Below are 9,568 nucleotides of genomic sequence, written 5' to 3' on the forward strand. Positions count from 1 at the left end.
TTTACTTCACAAATTATTTATATGGTCTTTAGGGGTAAAAACTAGTGGAAATAACATATAGGGGAAGGGTCGTCTGACCGCAGATTGCGGCCTCCTCAGCCTTGTGATGCATTCAACACAGCAGTAACCTGCCAGTCACGTTGCCTCACTCCTGGTACTACTTGACATCGTCCTCAAGGGCGCCGTGTTTTGTGCTTACAGAATGAAGCATCATCTCAGTGGGGTGAAGTTGATGTATTCGGTAGGTAAAGTCAAGGTATTGGTAAAGTCAACCTACCCGCACTGAGAGGTTAAAATTTGAGTGATATCTCGACTCTCGAGAACTTTTTGTCGTATCTCGAATCATCGTAGGTTCAAGATGCTAAATTTGTTGTTGTCTTATCATTCTTTGGGTGAAGTCACACCATTAAAGACTATTTTTCCGTGAAGTATGAAATCATCTAAAGTGGTCTTCCTTGGACTAGGGCCTCATGAAATCAAGAGCCTGGAGGACATTAATCTCTCGTGAGTAGTTGAGGTATCTCCATGGGCCAATGGGGGGAATCTGGCCAGCGGAGGTGCAGGAACGGCAACAGTGGTAGGAGACAAACTGGAGGTGGCACGTCTTGAAGCGGACGGCAGTGCCGCAAATGTTCGTGATACTGGGGTGAAAAATGCCAAGGTTGCCACTACCCTTGAAGGTGCTGTCCTCACAGGGCTGCAGAGTCTCTGCAACAGATCAAACATTACTCATTACTAGCGAAGGTAGGAGGTATACTTCCTTTCACAATAATAATAACCAGCAACCATACAGATGTTCCAGTAGCCTAATAGTCTAATAATAGTAACCAGCAACTTACAGATGTTCTAGTAGCCTAGTCAACAAGAAAGTATTCATTCAAGTACCTGTAGTGTATATCACGTTATTTAATACATTTCCCAGAACGATGAAGCAAAACAAAACCAGAATATAAAACCCTTTAAGAGATAATAAGGACGTAAAACTGATACCATTCACTATGATGATGAACATAAAGTTCACTGAAAATATAAAGAGGGATGTCATCATATTTCACAAAGGATAATCTGGTTGAATCATAGATCATTTCTGGTTAGTCTCAAACTGAAAAACAGGATTTTGTACAAGAATTTTTTTTTTTATATACGTTACTGGGCACCTCGAGGGGCTTTATGTTACAACTCTCGCAAGGCCTTGTAGCTACCACATGTATGTACCTTGGTGAGGACCGGACACTCATGTCCGGGCCCACACTCTTGTGAGAGCTGGACACTCATGCCAGGGCCCACATTGTGTTGAGGGCTGGACATTCATGTCTCTGGACATTCATGTCAGGGCCCAAACTGCAGTGAGGGCTGGACACATGTTAGGGCCCCACACTGCATAAAGGCTGGACACTCATCTCAGGGCTCATACTGTGGTGAGGGCTGGTCACTCGTTAGGGTCCGGACTAAAGTAAAGGCAGGTCACTCATGTCAGGGCCCGAAATAAAGTAAGGGCTAGTCACGAATGCTTTGCCCTAACTGGTCTAAATGGTAGAGTGAATGACTTACCCGGTGTTGTTGTTGTTGTTGTTGGTCGGGCTGTAGTGGTGGTTGTGGTGGGTGGCGGAGCCTGGATGTTGTCGTTGATCTCATCTACACCATTCTGGAGCGCAGTCAGACGAGGCGCCACATCAGATTTCATCTCTTTGATCGTCGCGTCTACCAGGCTGAAGACCTGCTGATTCTCTTCCACTTCATTGGCTAGGTTTTGGAAGACTGTCATCAAGTTCCTGGCATTCTCTGCCTGACTGTCTGACACATCCGAGATGGCTGCCCCTAAAGCCGCTATCAGCTCCTCCTTGTCATTCTTGGTTGACTCCAGAGACGCCAATATTCTGTTCAAGATCTCTTCATTCTCACAGGTTGTTATGTTTGTGGCCAGGTTTCTGATCATCTGCTTAATACCAGCGAGCTCATTGTCCTTCAGCTCCTGCATCTTAGTGGACACCAGAGTTTCAGATGCCAAGGTAGACAGGACATTTTTCACGTCCGTTACTGAGGTGACGGTCATTGTTGATATCTTACTCTTCAGTTGGATCAGATCTTCCTTACTGGCCAAGGTCGGTATTTTTTCCTTTATCTGAGCTAAGTCGCTGGCAAGGGAAGATATTCTGTTGTCTACGCTGCTTACGACCTCGTTGGTTATGATGCCAATTTTCTCATCTATCTTTCCAACTGTCATTTCTGTCATTTCCGCCATCTTTGCCACGATCTTATTCATTATTCCTGCCATTTCAACACTGAAATTTTCGAGATCAACGTATTCTATCTGTTGTCCCTGTATTTGATTGCTTAAACACGTTTCTTCTATCTTTGACTCTAGTGTATGTAAGCGGTCTTCTAGGTATTCCTGTTGGTCTGCCAGAAGCGTATTCAAGACCTTCTCAATCTGAAAATTCAGGGTCACGAAGTATGGCGTTTCAACATTCGGCGTTTCGTCGTCGCGATCATACTCCAGCGGGCTGGACTGGGCCTGGGTCAACCCCAGCAGTAGCAGTGTCCCTAGGAGAGTGATCCACATGACTGTAGCTTGACTGGGCGCCGTCCGACTCTTTTCGCGAACAAAGATTATCTATAGACGATGTCGTCGGTAGGACTGACGCCGCTGAAGCGTTCTCACTCAATTTATTAGGTTCCCCGCTCAGCCGCTGAATACGATATCTTCTGGTTAAATTTACTCATTCTGGACTTCCTTCTTGAATCCAGCCCTTGTTTTCAAGCTCAACTGTTTCAGATTATTAAGGGGTTGTTTATCTTCACGGTAAGGCAAGGGATATTGTGTCTGCTCTTCCTTAATGTTCGACGATGCAATGCGAATACGCACGTCTCCGTGACCACTAGATGGTAACATTGAAACTGATACGCGGTTTGTTCATTTTGCTTTTCTACAATATAGGAAAAGAAGGGGGGAAAAAAGAGGGTTTGAGACTGAGGGGTGGTAAGGTACAGGGAGATTTCATCATTATCCCTCAGTTTACTTATCAGAAGTTAAAGATATCTTATATTGTTCATCTCATTCCTATAAGATTTAATTTTACGTTGATGTGAACAGAAACGTAGAATTATACATTCATAGCATTCCTGGCGGGATAGGATTACTTCACACGCACGCAATGTTATCTATGAAAATGATAGACGTCAGTGAACTCAAACTTATCAAGTATGGCGGCTAATGTCACACATACATCAAGACATGTGACCTCAGTATTCAGAAATTGACATGGGTTCTAAATATTAAACAAGTGACAGGCAAGTGGCGTAATGTCACGCTTTAGATTAGGTTATTTCAGACCTTTCGGTCATGCCATGCAAGTTCAAGCGTTGGAATGTTCTACTTCAAGACTGTGAACTTAACTTGGTTGTAACTTGTGTTATTATATTGCCCCATACGTTGCCTGCACTCCAGGCTTCGCCTGCCTGACCCACATGTCCTGCTGCTCCTCTTTACGACGTAGATTAATGCTTTGAATATCACAAACTCGCATCTACTGGATATAGTTTTGAACTAACCTGGTCATTTAATAGTTAACTATATCAAGTCTTTATAACTCTTTATTCATTACTTTTATCATATGCAGGGCTTGTTTTCACTGCGTTGCCAAATTAATCATATTCATGTTCACTTCTGTTTATGTATTACGTAAGATTTGATATTCCGACAGAAACCACGTTATCTGTTGTTCTGGCATCCTTACATTTGCCGACTGAGGCAACAGAACACATGTTTCTATTTTGGTCTTCACTTATGACAGCGGTGTTTCTATGGCCGCGCACTGACTGACAATCCAAGAGACTTGCACGATTTAAGTCTATCGTACTTCCAGTCATACCTTGAAGGCAATGAATAGGATTTCGTCTTGCTGACCAAAACCGCTTCATCCTCTCTCTCTCTCTCTCTCTCTCTCTCTCTCTCTCTCTCTCTCTCTCTCTCTTGCTTTGTTATTTTCGCCTACAGTGTGGGACTTTACACTAGTGTGAGCCCACCTCATCATATTTTACCTATTTGTTTGTGAAGAGAGTTTTACACTCGTGTAGCCTCGTCTCTTAACCTTGTATACATGTACTTTGTCTATTTTCATGCATGTATACACAGACACACACTACCCTTCGAAGTGTGTGTGTGTGTGTGTGTGTGTGTGTGTGTGTGTGTGTGTGTGTGTGTGTCATAAATAAAAATTTTGAATCACCTCTTCATGGAGCCAAATCTGACCTTTGTGGAGAGGCTAGAGATATACTGGTGATGTTTAATGTTAGGTTAAGCCTGGCTGAGTCGGGGGAGGGGAGGGGGGGGGGTCAGTCGTGGCAGGGTTTTCCTTGTGTTCCCCCCTCCCCCCCCCCCCCCACACACACACACACACACACACACACACACACACAGAGGCACCTTGTTCCGAGCTTCTAGGAAGCTTAGGTCGAGCGGGATTACCCATGGCGCCTTACACTAACTCACACTCCCTCCAGCTCATTACTCAGGTTGGCATAAAACTTGGCAGAGTTGATTTTCTTTGGTTCATATCCCAACGACGAGTAGGACATTTGTCCTTTGCAGAAGCCGTCCACAGAAAAGAAGGTATATATATATATATATATATATACGTGTCGTAGAAAGCGACTAGAGGGGACGGGAGCGGGGGGCCGGAAATCCTCCCCTCCTTGTATTAACTTTCTAAAATGGGAAACAGAAGAAGGAGTCACGCGAGGAGTGATCATCCTCCTCGAAGGCTCAGAGTGGGGTGCCTAAATGTGTGTGGATGTAACCAAGATGTGAAAAAAGGAGAGATAGGTAGTATGTTTGAGGAAAGGAACCTGGATGTTTTGGCTCTGAGTGAAACGAAGCTCAAGGGTAAAGGGGAAGAGTGGTTTGGAAATGTCTGGGGAGTGAAGTCAGGGGTTAGTGAGAGGACAAGAGCAAGGGAAGGAGTAGCAATACTCCTGAAACAGGAGTTGTGGGAGTATGTGATAGAATGTAAGAAAGTAAATTCTCGATTAATATGGGTAAAATTGAAAGTTGATGGAGAGAGGTGGGTGATTATTGGTGCATATGCACCTGGGCATGAGAAGAAAGATCATGAGAGGCAAGTGTTTTGGGAGCAGCTGAATGAGTGTGTTAGCGGTTTTGATGCACGAGACCGGGTTATAGTGATGGGTGATTTGAATGCAAAGGTGAGTAATGTGGCAGTTGAGGGAATAATTGGTATGCATGGGGTGTTCAGTGTTGTAAATGGAAATGGTGAAGAGCTTGTAGATTTATGTGCTGAAAAAGGACTGATGATTGGGAATACCTGGTTTAAAAAGCGAGATATACATAAGTATACTTATGTAAGTAGGAGAGATGGCCAGAGAGCGTTATTGGATTACGTGTTAATTGACAGGCGTGCGAAAGAGAGACTTTTGGATGTTAATGTGCTGAGAGGTGCAACTGGAGGGATGTCTGATCATTATCTTGTGGAGGCTAAGGTGAAGATTGGTATGGGTTTTCAGAAAAGAGGAGTGAATGTTGGGGTGAAGAAGGTGGTGAGAGTAAGTGAGCTTGGGAAGGAGACCTCTGTGGGGAAGTACCAGGAGAGACTGTGTACAGAATGGAAAAAGGTGAGAACAATGGAAGTAAGGGGAGTCGGGGAGGAATGGGATGTATTTAGGGAATCAGTGATGGATTGCGCAAAAGATGCTTGTGGCATGAGAAGAGTGGGAGGTGGGCTGTTTAGAAAGGGTAGTGAGTGGTGGGATGAAGAAGTAAGAGTATTAGTGAAAGAGAAGAGAGAGGCATTTGGACGATTTTTGCAGGGAAAAAATGCAATTGAGTGGGAGAAGTATAAAAGAAAGAGACAGGAGGTCAAGAGAAAGGTGCAAGAGGTGAAAAAAAGGGCAAATGAGAGTTGGGGTGAGAGACTATCAGTAAATTTTAGGGAGAATAAAAAGATGTTCTGGAAGGAGGTAAATAGGGTGCGTAAGACAAGGGAGCAAATGGGAACTTCAGTGAAGGGCGTAAATGGGGAGGTGATAACAAGTAGCGGTGATGTGAGAAGGAGATGGAATGAGTATTTTGAAGGTTTGTTGAATGTGTCTGATGACAGAGTGGCAGATATAGGGTGTTTTGGTCGAGGTGGTGTGCAAAGTGAGAGGGTTGGGGAAAATGATTTGATAAACAGAGAAGAGGTAGTAAAAGCTTTGCGGAAGATGAAAGCCGGCAAGGCAGCAGGTTTGGATGGTATTGCAGTGGAATTTATTAAGAAAGGGGGTGGCTGTATTGTTGACTGGTTGGTAAGGTTATTTAATGTATGTATGACTCATGGTGAGGTGCCTGAGGATTGGCGGAATGCGTGCATAGTGCCATTGTACAAAGGCAAAGGGGATAAGAGTGAGTGCTCAAATTACAGAGGTATAAGTTTGTTGAGTATTCCTGGTAAATTATATGGGAGGGTATTGATTGAGAGGGTGAAGGCATGTACAGAGCATCAGATTGGGGAAGAGCAGTGCGGTTTCAGAAGTGGTAGAGGATGTGTGGATCAGGTGTTTGCTTTGAAGAATGTATGTGAGAAATACTTAGAAAAGCAAATGGATTTGTATGTAGCATTTATGGATCTGGAGAAGGCATATGATAGAGTTGATAGAGATGCTCTGTGGAAGGTATTAAGAATATATGGTGTGGGAGGCAAGTTGTTAGAAGCAGTGAAAAGTTTTTATCGAGGATGTAAGGCATGTGTACGTGTAGGAAGAGAGGAAAGTGATTGGTTCTCAGTGAATGTAGGTTTGCGGCAGGGGTGTGTGATGTCTCCATGGTTGTTTAATTTGTTTATGGATGGGGTTGTAAAGGAGGTAAATGCAAGAGTCCTGGAAAGAGGGGCAAGTATGAAGTCTGTTGGGGATGAGAGAGCTTGGGAAGTGAGTCAATTGTTGTTCGCTGATGATACAGCGCTGGTGGCTGATTCATGTGAGAAACTGCAGAAGCTGGTGACTGAGTTTGGTAAAGTGTGTGGAAGAAGAAAGTTGAGAGTAAATGTGAATAAGAGCAAGGTTATTAGGTACAGTAGGGGTGAGGGTCAAGTCAATTGGGAGGTGAGTTTGAATGGAGAAAAACTGGAGGAAGTGAAGTGTTTTAGATATCTGGGAGTGGATCTGTCAGCGGATGGAACCATGGAAGCGGAAGTGGATCATAGGGTGGGGGAGGGGGCGAAAATTTTGGGAGCCTTGAAAAATGTGTGGAAATCGAGAACATTATCTCGGAAAGCAAAAATGGGTATGTTTGAGGGAATAGTGGTTCCAACAATGCTGTATGGTTGCGAGGCGTGGGCTATGGATAGAGTTGTGCGCAGGAGGATGGATGTGCTGGAAATGAGATGTTTGAGGACAATGTGTGGTGTGAGGTGGTTTGATCGAGTAAGTAACGTAAGGGTGAGAGAGATGTGTGGAAATAAAAAGAGCGTGGTCGAGAGAGCAGAAGAGGGTGTTTTGAAATGGTTTGGGCACATGGAGAGAATGAGTGAGGAGAGATTGACCAAGAGGATATATGTGTCGGAGGTGGAGGGAACGAGGAGAAGAGGGAGACCAAATTGGAGGTGGAAAGATGGAGTGAAAAAGATTTTGTGTGATCGGGGCCTGAACATGCAGGAGGGTGAAAGGAGGGCAAGAAATAGAGTGAATTGGAGTCATGTGGTATACAGGGGTTGACGTGCTGTCAGTGGATTGAAGCAAGGCATGTGAAGCGTCTGGGGTAAACCATGGAAAGCTGTGTAGGTATGTATATTTGCGTGTCTGGACGTGTGTATGTACATGTGTATGGGGGGGGGGGTTGGGGGACATTTCTTTCGTCTGTTTCCTTGCGCTACCTCGCAAACGCGGGAGACAGCGACAAAGTATAAAAAAAAAAAAAAAAAAAAATATATATATATATATATATATATATATATATATATATATATATATATATATATATATATATATATTCTTATGAGTCCACGGGAAAATGAAACAGGTTCCCAAGTGCACTTTCGTGTAATAATTTCATCAGGGAAGAAACAAGAAAGAAATATAACGATCAGTTAATATACAACGAAGAGACGTACCTGGAACGCCATTTGGTAATTTGATAATTTGTTCGCCGTTTCCTGCGTCATTGAATCTGTCTTAATTGCTAATACTAAGAACTTTAATTTGTCCTCAGGCAGTTTTAAAGCCCATCCTAACCTTAACCAAATCATTATGAGAGAATTGACAAAACACGAAAACACAAAAAAAGTTATTCATGACACACTCAGCAACCCAGGTCAACCCCCACCCCATGACCCCCTTAATCACTCTCCCTTACAAGGATTACGACCAGACAAAGCAGACAGTACTTGGTCTAGAACGATTGGTGTTGGACGGCGGGAACCAAGTGTGTGATGTTGGGATTTGAATAACTTTGTTAAGTACCGGCACCTGATGAGGTGGATTGTCTCCACGAAACATGTCGACCTAGCATAGGACTAGGAGCCTGTTGAGGACAAGGAAGCGTTGAGAGAGAGAGAGAGAGAGAGAGAGAGAGAGAGAGAGAGAGAGAGAGAGAACCATACCCTCGTCGCGAAGGAGGGAAGTGCTCGCTAAGCTCGACCTTGCAGATCCCTAGCCGCTACGCCGCCTTAAACCTAGAAAATAAACATTACTTACAACATAAACATTACCTACGACCACCTATACATGCAACAACGCAGATTCATAACAGCACACACACACACATACACACACACACACACACAACACACACACTCAGGCCGAGGCTGGGTTGCCTGCAATGCCTCATCTGTAGCTGATTGTCCCGTCCGGCTCGGCCCTGAGGGGTGCCTCTGTGCCCGCTCGGCCCTGAGGGCTGCCTCTGTATTGGTCATTTAACTCGCAACTTTCCTTATGGCAGGAGACGCCGCCACCCGTCCTGGTCCTGGGACGGGTGGGTAAGGGGGGCGGGGGGGTTCAGGCCTCAGCTGGTCGACGGGACGGGAAGCAAATTTGGCCCGTTCGGAGCTGACAGTCCTTGTCCCTGGGCCAGCCTGCTGCTGGGTCAGAGCTGGATAACCTACTGAAGGCTGAGGACACCAGTCGGGGCTATTGGTTGGGAGCATCATCTAGGGCTGGAGAATTCACCTAGAGCTGGGTAGGGGGAGAGGGGGGTTACACCACTTAGAGCTAGGGGTAAGGACAGATCCTTGGACTCGGGACATGATAGAGCATTTCTATTTGTTGCAACAGAGTTGTGGCCACGTAAACTTGCTACTGCAGGAAGAGAAGATTCATAAAGATACCGGTGATGCAAAGCAAAAGCCAACTTGTAAAAAGAAAATATAAGGATGAGAGCTAGGTGCCCAGAAAGGGAAGGTTGCACTCTGTATGGACACAATGATAAGAAAACAGTTCTGATTGCAGCGGGATTAGTCCTGTGGTACAGTTGTTAACAGCTGTGCAGATGCAGTAGCTCCGTGAGGCAGCTGCAAGAAATCAGTCGACTAACGTTAACCTGCATATATTTCCAAAAAACAGAACACCTCAACTTGAC

The 9,568-nt window shown here is 44.7% G+C and overlaps 1 protein-coding gene across 1 annotated transcript; it reads right to left on the reverse strand.

Annotated features, from left to right (window-relative positions):
* Window positions 1-2,652, reverse strand: LOC139746227 (uncharacterized). The gene is made up of 2 exons (XM_071657204.1): window positions 1,552-2,652; window positions 1-708 (listed from the first exon to the last, which is right to left on the reverse strand). The coding sequence occupies exons 1-2, from the start codon at window positions 2,561-2,563 to the stop codon at window positions 461-463; spliced, it is 1,260 nt and encodes a 419-aa protein (XP_071513305.1). The 5' UTR covers window positions 2,564-2,652; the 3' UTR covers window positions 1-460.
* Window positions 2,653-9,568: the final 6,916 nt, after the last annotated feature.

This window comes from Panulirus ornatus, chromosome 64 (genome assembly GCF_036320965.1).
Source record: "Panulirus ornatus isolate Po-2019 chromosome 64, ASM3632096v1, whole genome shotgun sequence".
Taxonomy (NCBI): domain Eukaryota; kingdom Metazoa; phylum Arthropoda; class Malacostraca; order Decapoda; family Palinuridae; genus Panulirus; species Panulirus ornatus.

What these genes read in the sequence shown, in the direction of transcription:
- LOC139746227 (XM_071657204.1), bottom strand. Translation starts at nt 2,563, where the DNA reads ATGTGGATCACTCTCCTAGGGACACTGCTACTGCTGGGGTTGACCCAG. An exon ending in AACAACAACAACAACACCGG is followed by an intron (nt 709 to 1,551) that starts GTAAGTCATTCA and finishes GATCTGTTGCAG; the next exon opens with AGACTCTGCAGCCCTGTGAG.